Below are 23,424 nucleotides of genomic sequence, written 5' to 3'. Positions count from 1 at the left end.
TATTGTGTGCATATCTCATAGGATATGCACACAATGGTGGATTAATTTCTTATGATTGAAAATAGGGACAAAGACCACCCAGGACAAAGAACCCCTTTGATTTCAGACCTCTAAACAAGCATATTTGTTTGCCTAAAATAAGTTGTTGAAAGACACAAATGGTTAATTTGTTCAAAGGGAAAATAAATTAAAATAAAAAGGGTCATTGATTTGGTGACTTTTGAAACAATTTTTGATCCCTGATTCAAGAATATTTGGAAAATCAGTTAACAAAGAATTTCTGTAAGTTTTATTTTCTCTATTTTTCTGATTATTTTCATTAGAAATTACAGGCTCTTGCTTTAATCATAATCATAATACATGTTCACCATTATACTCTTGCTATAATCAATGATTTGATACCTAACTGGATAGAGACCACAATACAGGAATTGTTCCAACAGTACTCCAGTAACAACTATATTTCTCAGAACTTTATTGTGCTGAAATATCACAAATACTAGAAAAACAAAGTGCCTGAGAGAAGGAAATTTTATAAGAAGTATTCCTGGGAGTTAGACCAAACAAGCAAATGGATCGAAACATTGAAACAAAGCAAAGAAGGGATGAAAAATCAGGCAGAGAGAAAACCATTGAAAACAGCAGAGCAAAAAGGACGCGGCTGGAAATACTTTATCCCCACCATTCAGTTTACATTGCATTTGATAAAATCTAATAATCATTGCTCATTTTTTCAATTGAAATTGTTTTCCATCATGATCATTGCAAATAGTCTACACAAGCAATTGGACAAAACATATAACAAGTAATGATAGCAAAGAATGAGACATTTTATTCTAAACACTTGCTCTGTGCACTGATTTCTGTTGAGCTTGTTGCATTGAAAGACCTTGCAAAGTTGGACCAAAACTGAGGTCCATGCAGGTATAGTAACTTGTCAGGTGCATTAATACAACTGTAGTCATAGACAATTCCTTATGAGGAAGAGATTTCAATTGCTTCTAAAAAAAATGGGAAGATCTAAGTTTTGAGTTGCTTTTTGTTGACAGAAGATTATGAAACCAAACCAGAATTGGAATCACATGATAAATATAAGCTTGCAACTTTCATTAGTGCTGCTACATATCATGGACATATTTCTAAAGAATAGACTCCACATTTTCTTCATATCTAAACCATAAATAATTGAATGGCATCCTGCTTTTTTTTAATATGGAAAAAAGCAAATTACATTTACAGCCCACAGGGTGTGGATAATTAAAAATAGGGTGCATTAGGTCTTGAGATAAGCTGTAGTATCTAACACATAGAGAATGAAAAATAATTGAACGTTGCTACAAGAACCTCCAATTGACTTAGTGAGAATTTTGCCTTGAAAAATGCCTTGAAAATTTTGCCTTGAAAACTTCAGTGGAACTGAATACAAATAAGTAATGTCATCTGCTTTGTGCTACTGCAACTGCACATTTTGCGGCTTACTTGATAATATTAATAGTTCATACAGATTTCTTGAAGTATCATCCAGTTCATTCAAACTCCAAAATTAGTACTGTCTCTATATTTTTCCTTTAGTTAGTAAAAATGCCAACAACATTAGAATACAAACATTTACTTCATACCTTTTGGGGGTTGGTGCTCATTGCCTCCAGCATGCTTTTCTATCTATTTATGTTAAGCAGTTTTATGGCCCCCACTGACATTTTGACAACATCATATAAATTTTAAATTTTCACCCCCCTCAGCCTTGCTGTAAGGAAGGTGTTGCATTTTACAGGTGAAAATTTAAGATGCAGAGACACAAATTCAGCCCCTGATAGCATAAAGCTGAGCTTCCACAAATACCTAGATGGATCCAGCTTTCTATTCATGTAAATGATAGGTGTCTAATTAAAGTTAGTTGTCCAAGTCTCCCTCTGTGATGAATGGTAAGAGATAGGCACCTCCAGAGGAATAAGAATTAAAAAAATAAAAATAATAATTAAAAAATCCTGCCTTTACATAAAATCTCTCAGAGGTATCTGAAAGTGATTCACTAGCTGGAGGTCCTTTTTCTTGCTGTTGTCCAAAAGACAGACTTTTTCTTAACTTAGACTGGAAAACTATCTCTTAAAGATGAATGTCACTTGCGATGAATGCTAAAAATTATCTGGGGACCCACGTTCAGGTAGGAAATGCACCAGACTCTTTGAAGTCTTTGTGCAGCAGGCAACCACTGAGCCATTCTTCTTGCAACCCAGATGATCTTCCTCCAGAGACTCAGTCCACTTCTCTTACATCCAAGTGAAGTGTGCAGTCTTTTCTCCCCTTTAAATCAGTAATACGTACTTCATTCTTTCACAGCACAATCAGCACCTATTACAGCAAATACTGCTCCACAAATGGCTGTGGGACGCTAAAGTTCATATTGTAGGATAGCGATAGGGACAACCTTACGACCTGCCTTACAGTATGCTCATCTTTCAGCCTTCTGCTTCTCTGGTGTTGACCAGCGGTAGGAGCAGGACAAGATGAACTGGTGAATGCGATGTCTTTCAGTATCTAATACAAAGCATTTAGTGTTAGATGCTGTGTGTTAATTAACTGGAGCATTCACAATGTAAAAACCTTTTCTATAGTAGTTCTGCAATAAAACAAAAGTTCTTTCCCTGCAGACTGACTAAGGATTGCAATCTGCAGACTGAAAGACTTGGGGCCAATTTCAAAGCCCACTGAAAACAATTTGACTCTATTGAGCCTTACTTTCAGCCTACAAAAGAGCATTTTTAGGGTTACAAGAAGAATCATTCTCTGTTCAAAAAGACAAAATAACTCTGAAATCATTTTGAAAGCATTCAAGCCAATAATACATTCAAGAGACTTGGTCTGATCAGGCAATCTGCTGATTTGTGTTTAAATCATAATTAAAAAATCATGTTGTGGAAGGTATGCTTTTGGATATTGGGTAATAAAATTTAAGAAGTATCCATCTCTTCAAATCCCTTTGTCTGTGTGAATAAAATTGAACGTACGTAAAAGGAAAAAACTCTAAACAAATCCACGAAACTTTTCTGCCCTCTTACTTGAAATCTTTATACCAAGTCAGGCCTCCATGTGTACAGGGCTATTTTAAGCACACTTCCCAGCAAAAGAAGTGCTGATGACATTTCAGAAGTGATTCCCTCACTGCTGTTCTTTAGCTAATGAGCCCCACTTGTAATAACAGCGTACTACTTCTAAAAATGTGATGATCCTCTGCAGATAGAAACCTCTTTCTTTGTGTTATGCCCATTGATTCAAAAAACAATACTAAAACACGTCTGTGGAACATGGATTAGGAAGAAATGAGGCTTAACTGAACTTTATTCTCAAAAGTAGGCAAAATCTACTAGAAGGGGTAGCAACTTGACAGTCACTTTTTATCTTCATTGTTTGGCAATACCTAATATATAAATATAAATAAATATAAATATAAATATAAATATAAATATAAATATAAATATAAATCACCCCCTCCCTCCATATTAGTGTCTTTTATATATTAAATATAAAAGACATATATGCTTATATGTCTTTTAATATATGCTTAAAATATCCTCTATATATGTGTGTGAATGTGTGTGAGTATACATAAGAGTAAAAAGCTGTGAGAAGGGGGCCATTGTCACTCCATTGTGTCAATTATCATAAATATGAATATGAGCAGCCATTTAGGGCCCCCAAATTTCTGCTACCTAAGCATCTAAGATCTGGCTGTTCCTAATGGATCAGCAACAGTTTCACTACAGAAATAAGGATTCCTTCATACATAGCACCTGGTAGTCAAACAAACGAGTAACATGATTGCTGTTAAGGTGGTTGTGATACAGTATTTACTACATTCACACTTTTATTTAGAAAAGGAAAGGTAGTGGCTAGAATTGACCTGCTGGTTATTTTTGCAGAAGACAGGCATTCAAAATTGCACTTCTGGATCAGATGTTCATTGATGAGATGCTTAAATGAGACACATCAAGCTGAGTTTCTCAAAAATGCCCACATGACTTAGAAATGTGGTGCCTGTGACTTCAGTTAATTAACAAGTGTCAAATTATGCAAAAACCAGGTGAATATATAATTTTCTTCATTCAACAGTAATGCCTAAATCTCTCTGATGTGCGAACAACATTCATGTGGATACCTTGGACTATGCTACCAGTTATTTTTTTCTGCACTTATTTCTCTCACAGTTGGAGGGTGAAAGTGGGTTTTCTTTATAGCTTTATGAAATTCCTCTAAATGTAAACATGTTCTTAGTCTCTTATGCAGCTTCCTTGCTGCCATTGTTGGCCTTATGCAGCCATTCAGTTCACTGGATTTCTTTGCAGCTCTTAAGTTCATCATGCATGTTAGCTCTTTCAGAAAGTATTTCTGAAATATTACCTGAAAAGAGATTTTTCCCAGGTGATGTATTAAATAGTGTTCTTCAAGACTTCAACAAATATACACCTTTAATGTGTTTCAGTAAGCAAGTCACTATGATTTCAATTATTAGTCAGCAACTAGACTATATGAGACACTGATGATACATTTGAACAAGTCCTAATTCTTCAGAAATTTAATAGTTAGAAAGATTTTAGTTTCTACTCACTAGATTGAAAATCCAATTTACAGTAGATTGATCCATATCTGATTTTCAATTTTTTTCTGCTCCACTATTTTTAATATCACTGGCTTACCAAATCAGATATTTTCCTCTAGGCCTGCAATACCTAAAAACTTTTTACCATTCCCGACTGCTGTTTGCTACATATTAAAACCACTGAAGTTATATTCTGTATCATGTCTATTCTTACCCTTCAATTAATATTAACATTAGAGAACTGTTCCACAACAATTCACATGATGAGAAAATAGTTTTTAAAAAAAATAATATTTGCTTAAAAATATTATTACTTCTGTATTATTTCATCTTCATATCATTGTAGATATGTGGTCTTGTAGCCAGTAGCTTTTCTGGCACTGAATCTGGATTCCATGATGACTGTAGCTTCTCTGAAATCAGTTGAGAATTTTGTGTTTTGGTTAACTCCTACTCAGACTCCTATAAAATCAGATTCAAGAAATATATTTGATTTTCAATTTGTAAGGAAGTATACTATAGAATTCCAGTTTTTCTTCTGCTATCTCCCACGGGGATAAAGTCTGTGGTGGTCTTCAGGTTGTGTTGCATTAAATAAATGAGAAACTTTTGAATACACTTTATAGTGAAGCATTGTTTCAGGACACTCAGTTTCCCAAAGCAGCAATATTTGATCTTTTTTAGCATAGCTTCCTAAAGAAATGTATTGGATTTTTTGGTTTTTTTTGATGGCAGTTGCCATCTGTTTCCTCATTACAAACGTTTCTTTCCTTCTATTTCAATAGTTCTTGAACCCGTAAGCCAATTTCAACAAAAGTGCCTTGAGGTGTCATGGACATCCACAGGTAGGTAGGGAAAAAAGTGATAAATTGTACCACAGGGAAGGAAAGCTCTTCTGGACTCTGTAGCATTGTGAGCAAAGGCAGATGGTGTGTGTGGGTGTTTGGGCTCATGTGGGGCTCTGACTCAGGAGCCCACATGCTATAAACTCCCTTCCCAGGCAGCAGATGTGCTTAACCCTTGGAAAGTGCAGTCCAGTGATCATGAGAGACAATCCAAAATAGAGTAACTGGGAATCCTGGGAAAGAAATCTCTAAGGAAAATGCAACAAAAAGAAAGAAAGAACACTATATTAGTTTCATTCTTCATGGACAAGCTTGTCCATGCAACGTTCAAACAGTGTATATGTAACATTGTCATGAGAAGAGGGACAACCACTACATTTTCTTCAGCTCATGACCATTTTGAGGCTCATTTTCTGTGTCTAATTTTGTACTGCAGGTTTTTAAGGTAGTGTAACAAATCAATGCTTTTGAGTTGTGTGTTAAATTTTGAACCACATTTTGTATTTAGTTGCTATGTTTACAGTGTTCTATATAGGAAAACAGACATACTTTTAGTCTGAAAACTTAAGGTACCTCATTTACTTCATCAGAGTGACTGTGATGACTTCCTGTGCAGTGCAGAAAGTTCATGTAAAATGTCATAAGCTCCCTTAATATGGAAAAGTTAATAGGAATTTTAATTATTATTATTCCTGTAATTAAAATTCAATGGAAATGTTTTAAAAGCAGAATGGTAGGCCTTTGCCACTGTTAAAATAAGATATGCTGCTTATTAGCTAACAGAGAGGATCTAAAAATAAAATAGAATTGCCAGGGAAAAAGCTCAATTTCTGAATCGCATTACTGAAAGAAGAAAGATGCATTAATGTGACTAGTTTCAGAATCATATAATATTCCCACTGCATTTAGCAGACAGCTAGCTTTGGACTGCAGCATTTTAAATTAATTTAACAGGAAGGTTGATGTAATCCTTACTGTATCTTATTTATTTTATTACTGAGAAGATATTTAATTCATTACCACTTTGGAAAAACAAGTGGTTTTAGCCTAATGATGCTCAGTTCATGCACAGTTTAGACATTCAGACTTAAGTCCACCAGTGCAAAATAATTTACATACAGTTAAGAATCTATCTGAGAATAACTTGCACTTTTTCTCTGAGCAATTTTGTTGCAGTTTGTGCTTTTCTTCAAGTTCAAAGCAATTGCCCTTGTACAGAATCAGCCCCTTTTTCTTTTCTTGTCTGAAAAGAAAGTTCAGACTTTCATATTGAGCGCAAGTTCGGCTTATGTCATGGCTCTTGGAGTCCCTTTATTAAAGTGTTCTGATTTAAGAGTTAAATATTAAGCTGTAATAAGACTATTCACATATGATTTTTCTGTTCTTTCTGATTACTCAGGGAGGAAATCATATATGTCGCATACTGCTTTATTTATAGAGAAAGGAATATAGAAGACTTCCAAACTTAGCTATCACATGTGAGATGAGACTTCTAAAAGGCCTCTGCGTGGGGCTGTTCCTATGGAAGTTGTAACGCATTGTTATCGACCTCAGCAACAGAACACTTTCAGAGGCCTCAGCCGTGACTGAAAAAGCTTGTAGGTAGAAATTATTGGATAATTCTGGTTTCTTCAACAAAATCAGTGCCCCAGTGTGCAAAGCATTATACTGACACAGTGAACCTCTTTCCTTAAGGGCCTTACAGCTAGAAAGGGCTTTATTGACAGAAAGCACATCTTAGACTTCTGAAGTCTCAATGTCAAATTCAGCAATTCAGGAAGAAGTGGAAAGTGTAGTAGTAATCATTCAATGCAGATTGTTAAGTTACATGTTTGTTTAAATGCTGTTGGCAATGTCTTAGTTTTCTACATGAAAAAATAGTTGGATTTATATTAAAAATAAAGAACTGTTCTCTGAGATAAAGAGCTGTTCTCAGCTCTGTGGCTTACTTCAGGGAGTGGGGCTGGGGATTATGGAAAGCCTCAAAATATTTCTGTAACAGGGAAATCTTCCTTAAAATCTAGGACTCTGTGCAAGGTACTTCTTATTGGATCCTTCAGTGGAGAAGAGCCACACTGAGAAGTTTAGAACACTGATATATAAAAACGATTTGGTGCAGGGAGTCTGCAAATTCTCCACTGTCTTGCCCCAGGTGGGTTATTTCACCCCTGCTCTAAGTGCTGTGACAGGGGTCAGGGGAGCGGGGTGTCACCCTGCATGGTCAGGTGCCCCCTACAGCTGAGGGTTGCGTGATATTGCCTTAATTTAACAGCAACGTAAGCAGTCATGCTAGCTGCAATTTCAAGTGAGAGGAAAAAACAATGGGAGAGAGCAGCCACATGCTGGGCTGTGGTTATTCTTATGTGAGCGGCTCTCTGAGGTTAGATCCCAGAGGACCAGGGTTCCTCCTGCCATCCTCTATGCTGTGAATGTGTTCCTCAGCACGGCAGATGAAGACACAACGTGGGGTGGCTTCCCCTCTTATGTGATATAGTCAGCTTTATCAGAAACTGGAGGCTAGATTTTCCAAAACCAATTTTGGCCATTTATGGATTTGGCATTAATCTCAATCTCTTTTAAGGAATAATTCTTGGGGAATATTTTAGTGTTTTGAATTTTTAACTTTATAGTATCTCAAGCTCAGCTCTGCACCATTCTCTGAAAGCAATCTTCTGCTTTAGATTTAGATAACAAACTCCTATTTCTAGAAACTATCTTCATTTTCAGATATTAAAATATTACTCTTTTTTTTAAGAAATATAGCTTGATATCTGATTTACCTGAATTGCATATTAATGAAACAGAAACTTTATGTTTTGTCTATTTAATGAAGAAAAAGTCAAGTCATGGATCCTGAAAGATCCATATTTTATGCTTGGACAAGCTATATAAAAATAAGATACTTCACAGAACTCTGTTTTTATTTTTGATACTAACACAGGTTATGAAGCAAAGTTTGAAATTGAATGCTAAATAAGCATGGATTAATGGATGAGGAATTTTACATTAGCTCAGTCAACAGGTCAGTCTAAGAGTTGAGGTCAGATATAGTATTTTGCTTAAACTGACAGAAATATTTTGCACACCATTCACCTGAAGATGGAGCTTCAGTGGTTCCGAATGTATATGCAAAGTATAACTCGTTTCACAAAACTGTGATTAATAATATTCTGTTTGGACTTTGTATAGGGAAAGAGACACCATCTTAAGCTTATTTAGATTCTTGTGGCAGAAAAATGAAATCTATAAACAAACTTTCTTTCTTTAATCTTTCTCAACTACCCTGTGCTCCCGGGTGTTTTACAGATTCTTATATAAGACTCTGACAATTATTGAGCTGTTCTTTTGACCTGGTTGCTTGAAGGATATTGGATTTCTGTTATCTCTAAATGGAAATTAGCAGTCAGATCACCTGAAGTGCTAAAACACTGCTAATTTTTTTTAAACAGATTTATTACAAAATATTTTTCCCCCTACCTCAGACTTCAATATTCACATTTAACTCTTCGTAGTATCTGCTCAGTGTAATTTGAGAATGACATTCTCTGAGTAAAATTTTGCTAAGCACTCTTATGTATGCAGTACGATGTTACAAACTAACTGGTATCTCTGAAAAAAGGTAATTATATAGTCGGACAATCACTTGGGTACCTTATATTATGATTTAAAATAATTAGAGCATGCTCCTGGTGTCTCCTGTTTTCTGTTTATTTCAGTGACCACTTTTTTAAAGGACCTTTTATCTGTGCATGCATCTCAGAATACTCTCTTTTTTTCTGCTTTAGCTTCCAGCTTTTCAGGTACAGCAACTGATTTCATAGTTCCCAGCCTATGAGGACCTAAAATTACTGACATTGCCTACAGCAGAAGTCTTTAAAAAGTGTGGTATACCTTATTATGAGTAGACTTTGTGCTAAGTGTGCCATTTCAGATTTGTGCCCCAAAAATTGTTGTCCAAAACTCCTAATTTTATAGAATCATAGAAGCAGGAATGTTGGTATCTGTGGCAGCAGAGTTACAAACGTGGAATTAGTGGAAAAAAACTAGGAAACAGAAATCGTATTTCCATTTTTAGGTGAAACTGAAGAGTCCTAAATGCACATTTTCTGGAATTGGAAACCCGTGAATGGTTACTCAGTTTGCGAACAGGAGTCTTGGCTTTGACCTCATAGAAAAGAAAGGTTTTATTTCCTTTTTTTTGGTGTGTTCTCATGATTACAATTTATTGCTTTTTTTTTTTTTTTGGTTATGAGATTTTAGATGTGGAAGTATTCCTTACACTTATATCCACAAAGAAATATGATATTTTCCTTCTGTTAACTATAAGAATATTCTTAGAAATTGTCTCTTAAGATATAAAGTCATATGTACCTCTCAATTCAACAAAAATCCTTCCTGAGAAAAATGAAGCATAAGGAGGGGCAAGGAGAGGAAAAATGAAATATACTAAATTCTCATTTCTTCATATGCAGTAAAAGTGCTAGAGATTGTGCTTGTAAATAAAGAGACAAGCATGTTGGGGGAAAACAGGGTTGCTAAGGCCAGTGACCTCTAAAAAGAACGAAGAAGACAGTTGTAAAACATTATCTATCCAATTCATAAATCTTCGTCATCTTTTGTTGTACAAGCCTGAGTGAAAACATTTTAGGCAAAGCTTTAAAAGAACCTGAAGAACTGTACAAAAATGCCAAGAATTGGATTAATTGGCATAATACAAGGTGGCTGGGCACAGTTGGGGAAAGTGTCAGTGTAGGGAGAATCCCCACCAAGTAAGACTGTCTGTGCAATTAGCTATCTGAACTCTAACCCTTCCAGAATAATTAATGAATAACAGAGGGGATCAAGACAAAGACACAAAGTGATTTGGTGGGTGCTAGCAAGTAATACATCAAAGAATGCTGGTAATTGGCCCTGTGGCTTTCATTCTTTGCCCTATTTCTTTCAATTCATTGACTCAAAATAATGGGTTCAGGTTCATTATCAACAGGTTTTAGCTGCAAGAGCACAATACTTCAACAAAGCTATGATTGTAGCAGTGCTGGTGGTTAAGTAAAAAGTTGTAGACTGTAGCACACTCCCTTGAAAGGGAAAGTAGCAGCATAGTCATAGGCTTTGTCTTACACGAAACAGTTGGTATTCACGAATTTGCTCTGAGTTTTCTAAGACTTGGTGTTCACTGAGGTTACAATGCTGGAATACAGTTGGTATGGGCAGGTACGTATAACTCCACTTCAAACCCTATTATAGCAACATCATCTATATTTTGTTCCTTCAGCTGTAAGAAATGAAACAGAATTCTTGACATCATGTGTCACATGTACATGACATTATCTGCATATTAATGGAGGCAGTCTGCAGGCATTCATTTCACCCATTTTGGTGACATTGCAGTAAAAGGAAAATTAATTATTTTTAATCTGTAAAAATATCTTCCTGCTCTGCAAAATTTTTCTTGGGGGTTTGAGGACTTTTTTAGCCAAAATCAGAAATGAAATCTCCAACTGTTCTGTTTTGTTTCTAGTGTAAATGCTGTATTAAGATGTTGATTCAGATGCTGAGGAGGTGTTTAATTAATTAGAATAACTTTTCATAAAGAATAGAAGAAGCAGCAGAATATTAAAGCAATCATCTTCAATGTGTGAATGATGTGTATTTTTGCTCTGCTTTTTCATTTTGGCATGATTGTTTCTCCCCATTTACGGGCTATGGGATATATTGTTTGTTACTTTTTCACCATCCCATTAAATACAATTTCATTTATGGCTAAAAACTGTACGACACTATGGTTAAATACTGCCTTTTTGATTTAGTATTTTAAAAACGTGAGAAGTAGTTTAAATTTTAGAAGCATGCTTATGAGAAGAAATTTACATAAAATTATTTTCAAGTTAAGGGACGCTATTTTGAATTTAGGTTCATAACAAATACACAAAATATCATAAAAGTTTTAATCACCAAATTGTGCTCCATGTTTTCATGGACAACAAATCTAAAACCTTCTCATTACTTCTAACAAGTCTGTTAGGAGGTAGCTGCTGGTGCAGCTATTGGCTCTCTGAGTCCTACAGTTCAAACTCTGATCTCCATTATATCACTGTTTTTTGAAATATCCTGAACAAAATGTATGTAGAATTTCATTGTGAGAGGAACATATTTTGCAATTGTGAAGTCATAGAGTATAATCTGGATTAATAATAAAGTTTGGTAAAAATTTTCTGATATATCTTGTGGTATTTTATTTTGATGTTAATGTTTCTGAGAATAACAATTATGCATGAAATATTAAAATAAAGGCACTATTTACCAGTGTATAAATACAACTATATATATGATGCATAACCTGCAGCTTCACTCCCTTTAAATACACTCATATTGTTTGAAATATGAAAAGTATTCTCACCGATCTGTGTGTAGGAGTTATTTGTTGTTATCTTCTATCATGCAGATTCATCCATTAGAATGCTTGCCTTATCCCTAACTTTATCTGTGCCATGGACAAAAGTATTCTGGTTTTGGAAAAGCTTTATTAACACATGATCTAAATTAAGTAGCTGTTTTTGGTAAATTATAAGTAACACTTCTTAGAACTGTTTTTAAATTTTAAATATTTGTGGCAGAATGCCGCTTAGCAGTGGGAACAATACTACAAATTTAGTGTGACAAAGCCATTAGTCAGAATGTTTGCTTTCACCTCTCCCTGATTCTAGCTGGTTTTGGTAGAGGTTTCTTGTATAAATCTCAGCATGACTTATGCAATATATAAAACACCTTGGGACGGTTTCAGTATTGTTCTTTGACGTTCAAATTCTAGTTCTGATAGAGGCTTTGCATAGCACTGAGAAAGTGTTTTGAGACATGGATGCCATAAATATATTGTTAACAATAATTAATGGTAAAGATGGTAAAAAAAAAAACCAGTAAACTGATTTATTTTAGTCTTGCCAGTGTTACACGTTGTTAAAATAAATGCTCTAATGCTATTTGTGTTGTGAATAGCCGTACTTACAGTGCCTTCTGTCACACATAAAATTCAAGGTCCTAAGCTGAGCAAGTACCGGTTGATCTTGTCCCAGATGTTCTCACACTTTTTCAGAAAGTTGCTCCTTTTTTTGTATAATTTTACCTTGAAGTGAATAACAAGACTTTGGAGAAGGAAAATCGTTATTAAAAATACACACAGACTTGATCAAAATAACTTTGAATGGCTAGAATGATGAGAACAGTCACTCTTTTCCTTTGACAGGTATTTTTTGGTCTGAGATTTGAGGGCAGCAATATTGATTTAGAAAGCTCTGTGGCTCAATTTTAAATGAAATGTAAAACTTTCCCATTTTCTCACCTATCAACCTCCATAAAAGAGCAGCTGCTCTTGCAGGGAAAAGCACTGTTCTCGCTTTGGCTATCACAATGCACTTATGATGTTGGGCTTATCTAACAGCTCCTATTTATGTGACTAGAAGTGAAAGCCTGTCTTTATTTAGGGTAGGAATTCTGACTACTGCAGCAGGTGGATACAAGGCTGGATCCCAAGCGGGCTAGTGAGATCGGGACAACCTTTCTACCCTGCTTTTCTCCTCTCTCCTGGAAGTGACAATTGCAGAAGGCTGTTCTCTGGTCTCCTTCTTCTGCAAGCAGCTGCACCCCTGCCCTGGCGTCCACTCCTCCTCCTCCCCAGAGCAAAACCAGCAAGCTGAATATGCCTGGGCTGTTGTTTGGACCCTTGTTATCCTGCAGAAAGTTTCCCAGAAACACACAAGGAATTCATACTTTCTACCCTTGATGATCAAAATTACTCTATTACGCTGAAAATGGATTAGGTTTGATAGCAGAACTAACCATATATGGGAAAGGCAGAGGAAGAGGAGCTGAGGGACAGTCCTGTCTCTCAAATGTGCTCAGTTCCTGTCTTTTAGTGAGAGCAGAAAAAACTCCAGGCTTTTAAGGGCGTTTAACAGATGAGAATTAGAATAAACCCCCTTGTGTTGCTTTCTAATAGAAAGTGCGTGAAGGCTGCTAAGGAAGTCTTGGTTGCTGAAGGTCAGGCTGACCTCCTTTGAAAAGAGGTCTCTCTGCCTCGTGCTCCCATAGGAAGGGATCCAGAGGCTGAATCCACCCTGTCCTGTGATCAGGGAAGTGCTGAGATTCCATTCAAGTCACTGTTCCCTGAAAAATGGGCTTTTCAGAGTAAGCTTAGGTGTCTTTTACTAAACTAGGGTCTGATTTAGCTGATATTATAAGAGTGAATATCTCAAAGGCTGTAAATGTGGGAAAATCCAGACTCTTCTTAAATGTGATTTTTTTGTCTTCAGTTGATATGCTTTCATGTGGCCTATTATCCGCTGCACGGTGTGTTACTGCGGCTGTTAGTATAATATGGGATAAATGGGTCTTGGAGAGAAAATCACGAGTTTAATGAAATTTTGGTGTATCAGGACAGAACATTTTGAGATTCTTAGCTGAAAGTTTTAAGCAACAAGGAAATATTACAATAATGACATTTAAATTTAATTACTTCTATAACAGTGAAAAAAGGAAATGTTCGCAGCATGGGAAGGGGAAGAGGCTGATCTCTGTTATCAACAATGCTTATATTTTCTTGCAAAGTGCGTTCCTTAAACGAAAGAATAATAAATCACCACTGCATCTCAGGAAAAGAATGATAAAATGCTGGAGGGCACAGAGATGGTGGAAAAATCCTGAGCAGCCATTTCTCATGAAAATCAGTGAGGTGGAAGCCAGAAACAACAAGGGACATTGGAAGAGAATGTCCTATTAGATGTTGTATCTGCTACTGTGTCATTGGCCAACCAAGAGGCGTCTCATCCATCTTTCCTCTCTCCCCTAAGAACAGGCCTTCTATTTCTGTCCCCTTTGCCCCTCTCCGCCACCCTCCACCTCCTCCATAATGGTTTTTATATAACTGTCCAGAATTTTCTCTCTCTAGAGGTCCAAACAGATTACTTATGAAAAAAAACAAACCGAAACAAACTCTGTGAAGACTCTTGTTTGTGGAGCTCTGAATTCATCTCAGTTTTTCAAGCGTCCCATGGGAAGCCAGGCTGTCCCTGTCTAGAGCAGAACTCAAGGAAAGGCAAGTGCAGGTCCTGGGATTATTTTTTCATAAGTTTTGCAATGCTGTGGGAACATCTACAACATCTTCAGCAGCTTTAACAGAAAGCAACTCTGTTTCAGTGTCCAAGGTGGAGAGTACCCGAGTGTTTCGTCTCTGATGGTTTTGCCCCTGTATAACTTTTTACCATACTAGACCTCTAGCTTGCTTGGTGAGATCAGAGGCACTATTAACATCTTTTGGTATTGTTACTAAAAATTGTGATCTGCTACTTGAACCCCAGCCCCCTTGACATTTCGTGTTGTGCACCAAAAACCTGACTGTGAGTATGAGACCTTCCAAAGTGTTTTAGTATCTTTCAAGTAAATAATTAAAAAGGGAATACTATGCTACTTATAGCTCATCTGTCATTGTTTGTGTCTCCTAATTCTTAATTCTCATGGAAGGTTAGAGAAATGCTTTACTCTAACATTATACAGAAAATGATACAGTGTGAGGGAAACAGGTGTTTCCCAAACAGGACTTGGGGATTAACTCTCACCTTTGAAAGTATTTGAATCTGAGGATTCAAATATGCCCATAGCAGTTACAGCAGTTATAAAAAGTGGGATTAAAAGAGACAAATTTTCATCCCTCAAGGCTTTAGAATATAGGCACTTCTTAAGAAAAAAAAAAAAGGCTTAAGGGACTTAGCGTGATTTCAAGTTATTTGGAGGAAATCATTGCATTACAAGAGACTATCCTGATTACAGAACGTTTTAATCTCAACCCAACATAAACAAGTGTTCAACACCACATACACCTGAGTTGCCCTTTAAAATACCCAAAACCTTGATCCATATTCAGGGATTTTTTTCTTGAGTCTCCCTGCTGTGATGAAAGAGTCATCTCATCTTGTATTAATTTTGTCTCGGTACATGGAATATTATTATGCTATAGCTTTTGGGGCAGGTTTTCTGAGAATTTTAAAGCTCTTAAAGTAGTAGCTGAAATTTCTACCTCAACACCAAAAAAAACGCATTTTTTTTTGTGAGAGGAAGGTGGTGTTATGCAACTTTGCCATGAGCAACTGTCCTTGACAGTCATCAAAAGTCAAATATAGAACCAAATTTCTGGTGGTTCCTTAAGAGGTGAATCTTGCCCCCACCCTTCTTGGGAAGGGAAGCAGGATCTGTGAAACTCCTGGGTGCTTGCTTCCCTCAGCATTACCACCCTCCAGCCAGCCGGTCATGTCTGCCACCCGTGGTATGGGTAAGGATCTGGGGTGAGTAACGCAGCAGGTGGGTACCTGCCTCCAGGGATCATTCTGCTTCTTAATGGTGAGGATAACCAGCTGGCAGGGTCTGTTCTGGGTTCAGAGACTGCAGAAGTGAGTGCAGGGCCTTGCAGGTGTGGCGGCAGCCCCTGGGATAGCCTGAGCACTTATCTCAGGCTGGCAGGCAGCACTCTGCTTCCTGGCAGGGGTGTGCAAGAGCAGCAACTGCACAACTGGGCTTAATTGCATAGTCATTAATTGATTTTAATGCCTGTATTTTCTCTGCCATTGAAATTTCAGTGTCTTACTCTTGCAGGAACTGTTTACTTAAAAAGATGTTTTCAATGTTCTCTGAATTTGGACCAATTTACAATTAAACTATTGTACTTCTATAACCATAGCATTGCACCATAGCTAACTGGGTTTGAGTTAGGTCATTTATAAACTGATTTCTGAGGAGACAGAAGATTTCTTTCCCCTGTTTTATAAAATTAGGTTTGTTTTACTCTATAAATCAGTACATGCTCTTTACTGCTTATTTATACAAAGCTTCTGTTGGAAGCTCTGCCAACAAATTCAGAGTAAGACTGTGTTCAAATATTTACTTCACACCATATTTTTCCATTTTGCAGTTTATCCCTTCCCCTCGCCCATTTTGTATTTGATTATGAATTAATTTTTAGAACTATAGGGACTTTAACACCCATGTATGTACAGATATTAAGTCCATCTATATGTATGTATAGACAGTTACGTTAATTCACAATTAAACTCTCCACTATAGAAACTTGATTCTGAATATAGACAATTTGTTCCCAAGAGAAAGGAAAATAAAAAGAACTAATGCAAGAAAAAAACAACTATACCCTTCTGTCCCCCAAAACCTGTAATTACTGTTTGGTATCTAAAGAATTTAATCATACTTCTTTTTTTTGCCTCAACAGTTGTAGACAAATCTCTCAGATTTGGATGTCCAAAATAAGGACAAATTTTCAAAGCCTGAAACTGATTTAAGAGTACAGTCTACAATACAATCACTGGGGACTGGCATTCTTGAGCCACTTTTGTGGCTCTCACAAGAACTTTCTGAATGTGATAAAAGACATCAAAGACAATACGCTCCCTGCAATGTTGAGGGGAGCAAATGACTTTTGGAGAGCTATACACAAAGGTATTCAAGTATTATTGTGGCAACTGGCAGGACTGTATACTGATTTAAATGCCTAAATTTAAATGAAGATGAATTAAAAAATCCAGACTTATTTATCTCAAGCCATATTATATCACTGCTTCTAGTTAGTTCATCTTCTCTGGGTCATTCTAAAACTTTGACATCTGGGTTAAGCCAGTTGTCATTTTGGAGAAACAAGATCTAATCCAGAGCAATCAACCGTAATCAGGACAGAACTCCCTAATTAATTCCAAAATTTATATTCTGGAACCAACATGAATTTGTATGGAAGAAACAGGAAAAAAAAACCCCAGAAAGTGGTAGCAAGGTTAGATTTGGAGCCTTTCCTTTCTTTTTATATTGACCTTCTGCATGCTCCCCTACCTGAAGGGTACCCAACACCTTCGCTGAGTGCAAGAAGACAAATGTGACCTCTAGTACTGGGGAATAATGCATGTTTATTAGAGACACATTTACAAACCCTACTCCAGGGTAACTGGTTGTGTTGGATGAGTGTGAAGGTGTACATAATTGTAAATGCAAATGTTTTTAAGAAATGGTGGTGCAAATTAGAAGTTTCTCAACAAGGTCACAAGGTGTTGTGTTTTAATCCATCACTGTAAGTTGCCTCACTTTTATACGTTTGTATTGATAATACACAGGACTGTAAATTTTCCCTAGCAGTTTTTTTTTTGCTGCACCAAAAGAGAAAATGAACATCTCTGTAAGGATTCATTTTGCACAGAGGCACAGGAGGGTTGTGTCTCTGAAATTCTGCGAAGCTACCTTAAAGCAGTAAGTGGTGAGCAAGAGGGCAAAAGCTCAGAGTTTATTTCATGGTGAATCTTACTTTTGGAGGCTTCTTGGTACTGTACTAGTATGTTGCCCTTCTAGATGATAGGTAACCTGGGTTGGGCAGTGCTGCGGTCACATCTGCCTGAAACTGGCCGTGTTCCAATGGGACAGTTTCTGCTGAGTTGTGAAAGCAGGGGAAGCAGTGTAGGGCTGCAGGCTGTTGTCAGCACAAGGCTGGGAACTGAACAAACTCTTTCCTGCAAGTGATAATTATACCACAGTTCAGTAAAGGAGTGTTTGCAAAACCAGGCACAGCCGAGCACAAAATAACCTTGCTGATTAAGCAGCTGTACCCGTTGGGATCTATTAACTTTTCATCTTGGTGGAGACTGTATAGTTGCACTCAAAACCTGTTGGTTTGATGTTTCTTCCAGGGAAAAATTAAATGTAGGCTAAGGGAAAGCTGCTTCTCAAGTCTCAGGCTACACATGTTGTAGGAAATACTTGTCATTTTCCTCAGTTTTGCATGATGTTTCAAAGCTTCTCTTCTCCAGATGGTGTTCAATGCAGCTGCCCCCCTTTGCATAAGTGGAATCTCCTGCTTCACCTCCCCGTGTAACTGGATGTGCTGCAAAGGCTTTTTCTCCTTTTTGGGTGTTCAATGAACTGTGACTTTGAAATGAAGAGTAAATGTGTTCAACTAAAGCAAATCCAACCAAATTCAGATAAAACTTTACTTAGGGTTGTACTAAACATTTAAATGGCCAAACAGGATGTATTAGAGAGATTTCATCTGCTTTTATGTCCATGCACAGAAGTGGGATGTCTTAGCCTGAATTACTAATGTCATATTGCATGTTATGTTACCTTCATAACAAACAGGGAAAAGGAACTTAGAAGACTTCTGTGCAGTCCTCGATTAGCTGTCTACAGCCACTCAAACAAATCACCTACTGGAGATTTCTCTCTAGTAAGAGGATCATCTCAGGTAGATATGTCTAACTTTGAAGTATCTAAACTTAGGCAAGATGAATCCCATCGGGTAAAAGACACATGACAAGAAATAGGGTTTGCTTTGAATAAGTTATCATTTATCTAGAGAACGTAGGCAAAAGGGCAGCAGAAAGACAACACAGAGAGGTGACAGGAACTGGCAAAAGTGACCCAGACTCTCAGTCACTGCATGGGAATACAGCCTTACTGTCCTGAGACAAAGTTCTTTACCATGTATCATGGATTCATTTAAATCAAGGGTATACTATTAATTTTGCAATGTTCTTCTGAACTTCCTTGTTAAGTCAGAGTGTGAAGCAATAGCTGAAAGCCCAAGGGTTGGGAAGGGGAGAAGGAAGGATGAGAGGAGGCGTCTCATACTTCACAGTCTAATCTGAAAAAGGAAGTGCTGAAAGTTTTGCAAGATAATCAGAACCTAAAAAAAAAAAAAAAAAAAGAAAAAGTGCAGCCTGTTTTGCAGCCGGTTTCAGAGCTAATTTGTGAGAGCCAGTTCCACCACAAACAAGCTCAGCAATGGACTTTACTGCAGCTGCTCTCACTGGTATTGATAGGAAAATCCCAAATCAACGGCAAACTTGATTTTTTTTCTGATCACTATATAAACAGTTGATAGTGCTGTAAGCGGAAATTCACAATCTATAGGACATGGGTTATGGTTTGGGAGTGTGGAAATATCTTTCATATCACTTTGTACTTTTTTAAATTTCCATTGGCTAAACACAATCAATATGTCTGGTAAGCATGAAATATTTTTTTACTTTTATTTTTTTTTCAGAAATGCAGTTGCTTTAGCTGTATCATAGATGGCATGCGACCGTAATTACAAAGGGTCAGTGGACTATATTGACAGTCTTCAATACTAAATGCATCCCACACTGGGAAAAAGAAGGAGGAAGAGCAGAAGCAAAATGCAAATAGTTTCAAAACCAGGCAATTCACCACAAAGCAGGAACATAGATGAGATGGCAGACTCGAAAGATAAGAATTAGGAATTATTTGCAGAATGAAGTAAGAGCAAAGATACTGGTATTTCTTTAAAACATCAGCATACCAGATTTTGGTTTAAAAAAATTTAACCTGTGAATCAAATAAACTTTACCTCCCTGTTCTAAAATGAGTCTTCTAATGAGAAAGTTCAATGTTCTTTTTCATCTTAACTTTCCTTAATCTTCAGTCTCTGGGCTTGACATCTATTTAAAAGAAACAGTCTAAAAATAGGAGAATGAAATGTAATGACTTTGAGCAATAATGGCATGACTCAGACTACTTTTTCTTAGAGTCCACTGTCAACTCAAACTAACAGTGGCCTTTGTTCAGCTTTAATTGCTAACGTTAGGCTATCTTTCTTGAAGAACTTTGGTAAAGACAGCTCAAATTTTTGTTGTATAAATTATGGTGCCATATAAATTTTAATTAGAGGGATCCAGATACTCAACAACTACATCTTGGGATTTAATGAAACATGTTATAGCAAGTCATGATCTCAGACAATGTGACCAGCATACAAAGATAAGGATGGTCTTTTACCTTACTTATGTGAAATAACTCCAAAACCATATAATTGGCCGCATCTGTAGCTCATTTGCATTAATACATTTAATGATGATGAAACAAAGCCTTTCCACTGTAGTGTGGGAAATTATCAAGTTCTGTTTCCATAACTGTTGCAGGAACTTTAGGGTAACATAATTCCTGCTGCTGGTATCCGGGTGCCTGAGAACCCACTCAAGGAGAGGTGTCTTGAGGTGGGTGGTAACAGGTGTGAGGCTGGTAACACAGGAAGAGGAGCTGTTTTCCAGTCTATTTAGGGAATCATAGACAACTGGCTTTGGCTCTGCCACATGTGTGACAAATGCCTCTGGGGTGTTTTCTGTTCTCCCTCAGAGTGGATGTGGGGTTGCTGCTCAGAGCACCCATGTGCTTTTCAACAGCTGAAAAGAAAGTTATTCTTTCTTAAAAGAACTCCTGAAAAAAGAGAGAACTTAAATCCTGGCTGTCTCCCCTGAGCATTAAATCATTCTGGACGCCTGTGGCTCCCACAGGCAAAGGGATTCTGTGTGTTAAATTCATGCCTACAGATGTTTGATCAGGTCTACAGCTTTTTGTAATTTGTAGTGAAGTCATTGAAAAAAGGTGTACATCCAATTATAAACGCCAACAGGAATTTTAGTTTGTCTTTATAGTAACTAACATGGTAGTAAGCTGAAATAGCCCTACTTTTCAACCAAAATGAATTAATTAAATTTATCTCTTTCTTTGATGCACACCACACCTCTTCATTCTGCAAAATGCTCAAAGGGTTATATTAAAGATGAAATAGATCACAGTAAGATGCAGAAGATGGTCCTCCTCCTTCAAATTGTATTTAAATGATAAAAAGCCTTCCTTTAGGATTAGATTCAAAATGTAGATTTCCCATTACATTTAATAATACAACCTCATATATAACGATAAAACTTAATTCTTGTAAATTCAATTTTTGGAATTACCATGTTTATTTATGTCAGAAAATAATTGAAACAATTTATTTCTGTTTGTTTGAATATTGTTTAAAGTTGAGTATTTTTATGCAGAAACATTTTTCTATATTATTTTCCACTAGACTTTAATTTTAAAGATTTTCTTTCATGTTAATTCTATTAAATTGTGCAACTGAGGAATATTCATGACTGAATGTTATGGAACATTAGAGTAAAACATCTTCATAGAGCTTCTATCTAGAACTTCCTATTTCACCATTGCTAATTTCAGCTGGAAGTTGCCAGTCACTAACTTTCAGCTCAGTGAATCTCATCGCTATTTGTGTTGTCTGTACAGCTGTTCTCATGATCACATAGTTTCCATTCTTGTTCCTGAATAATTGAAAATAGACATTGTTCGAGAAAAGCAGATAAGTCGGACTACTTTTTCTCAATGTTATAGTATCTTGAGCTGCCTAAACTAATCCTGATTCATCCATAAACCACAGGAACTCAAGGTCAAGTGACCACACCAAACTCTGATTAGAGATGTGTATATACATATATAATTCATGAGACAGGATTAAAATGCAGATTCACAACGATGCTTAAGGTATATTTAGGAATAGGTTTTTAATGTCTTCCACAAAAATTAAGTGGCTAAAAAGGAGTCATCCAACTGGTGCATGGAATAGAGCTCTCTTGCTCTGATGATGATACATGACATACGTGCTGCTCTTCAAATTACACTAATGACTCTAGAAAATATAATTACAATTGGTGGAAGTGATATTTCAACTGCTCCTACTAAGGCCAGGATAATTTAATGTGATAAGAACTAATAAATTGCTGAACTATTGCAATCCTCATAGAAACTAACAGTGGGATTGAGAGTATGTATAAGAGCTAAAACGAAGCTGTGTGGTCACTGTATGCAGTACCCAAAGGAATTCTCATCTATTCCCTTCCCTTTGCATGGTAAAGATCAACACCTGACTACTCTTTCTGCTGTGAGAGTAGCACAGTTTTAGTTTCCTTAAAGTACCTGTGTCTGTACGGAATATGCTACCTGCGTCCAGGACAAAAGAAACACAGAAACTGATCCTTAGTTTTGTTGTCCTGTAATGGCCTTTGTTCTCTAACTTAAATGTCAGTGTTTTGTTGGTCTTTTTTTTAAAAGTGTGTATATTTTCAGGTCTGGCAGAATTAAACCAAACCAAAATGTAATGAATGCTATAATTCAGTCCATGTTACAGGTCACTTGGATATACGAGAATTGGCATGCTAATTCATTTAATTTTGACTGAGAAATTCAAAGAAATTCACACTTACTCCCCAGGTTCATGAACAGATATCTAGTACAGCAGAAGCATGTACCTAATGCTAGCTTCGTAAGCCACACCTGCACTTGATCTTTAATGCCTGAGCTAAGATCGTCTTATGTCCAGACTTGTCCCTTTAAGTTCACATTTAGAAACCTAGATAGAAGTATTCCTGAGCATGGCCACTGTCTGGTATTTTGTAGCCCCAACAGCTTTCCATGGAGGTGATTTTCTGTACTTGTAAGAATCAGTTAATTTACACTGAATATCCTTAAAGAAAAAGTGAAATGTAACTCTCAAAGGATATGAGTTTGAATATTTTGCTCCATTGACTGTGTGAAGTGCTTTGTTCTGCAACTTCAGAAGCAGAAGAAAAGCTGGACATGAGCTGGTAATGTGCATTCATAGCCCAGAAAGCCAACCATATCCTGTGCTTCAAATGAAGTGTGGCCAGCAGGTTGAGTGAGGTGATTCTGCCCCTCTACTCACTCTGGTGAGATCTCACCTAGAGAAATACATCTAGCTCTGGAGTTCTCAGTACAGGAAATACATGAACCTTTTGGAGCAGGTCCACAGAAAGGCCACCCTAATAAACAGATGGATGAAACACCTCTCCTATGAGGAAAGAGTGAGAGAGTTGGGATTGTTCAGCCTGGAAAACAGAAAGCTCCAAAGAATTGTTATTATGACCTTTCAATACTTAATAGAGACTTACGAAAGATTGGGAACAGAATTTTAGTATCGTCTGTGGTGATAGGAGTAGGGGTAATGGTTTTAAACTAAAAGAAGATAGATATGGATTAGATACAAGGAAGATTTTTTTTTTTTACAGTGAAGGTGGTGGAGCACAAGAACACGTTGCCCACAGAGGTAGTAGATCCCCTGTCCCTGGAAAC

At 36.8% G+C, this 23,424-nt stretch overlaps 1 protein-coding gene across 4 annotated transcripts in view; it reads left to right on the top strand.

Moving 5' to 3' along the window:
* Positions 1–23,424, top strand: part of TFEC (transcription factor EC) — a 139,580-nt gene that overhangs the window by 54,562 nt on the left and 61,594 nt on the right. For 2 of the 4 annotated variants that reach the window (XM_054056132.1, XM_054056131.1), the window contains exon 1: positions 10,528–10,656. The exons of 1 other annotated variant lie outside the window; for it this stretch is intronic. In XM_054056132.1, coding sequence (XP_053912107.1) covers positions 10,630–10,656 — 27 coding nt within the window. In that variant the 5' untranslated portion in view covers positions 10,528–10,629. Of the gene's footprint in view, positions 1–10,527; positions 10,657–15,685; positions 15,777–23,424 lie in introns of those variants that run through there. One more of the 4 variants, XM_054056133.1, reaches the window with a different exon arrangement.

Source organism: Cuculus canorus, chromosome 1, assembly GCF_017976375.1.
Source record: "Cuculus canorus isolate bCucCan1 chromosome 1, bCucCan1.pri, whole genome shotgun sequence".
Lineage (NCBI taxonomy): Eukaryota > Metazoa > Chordata > Aves > Cuculiformes > Cuculidae > Cuculus > Cuculus canorus.
Note: the sequence above shows the minus strand (reverse complement) of the source record. Positions and strands in the feature narration are given on the sequence as shown.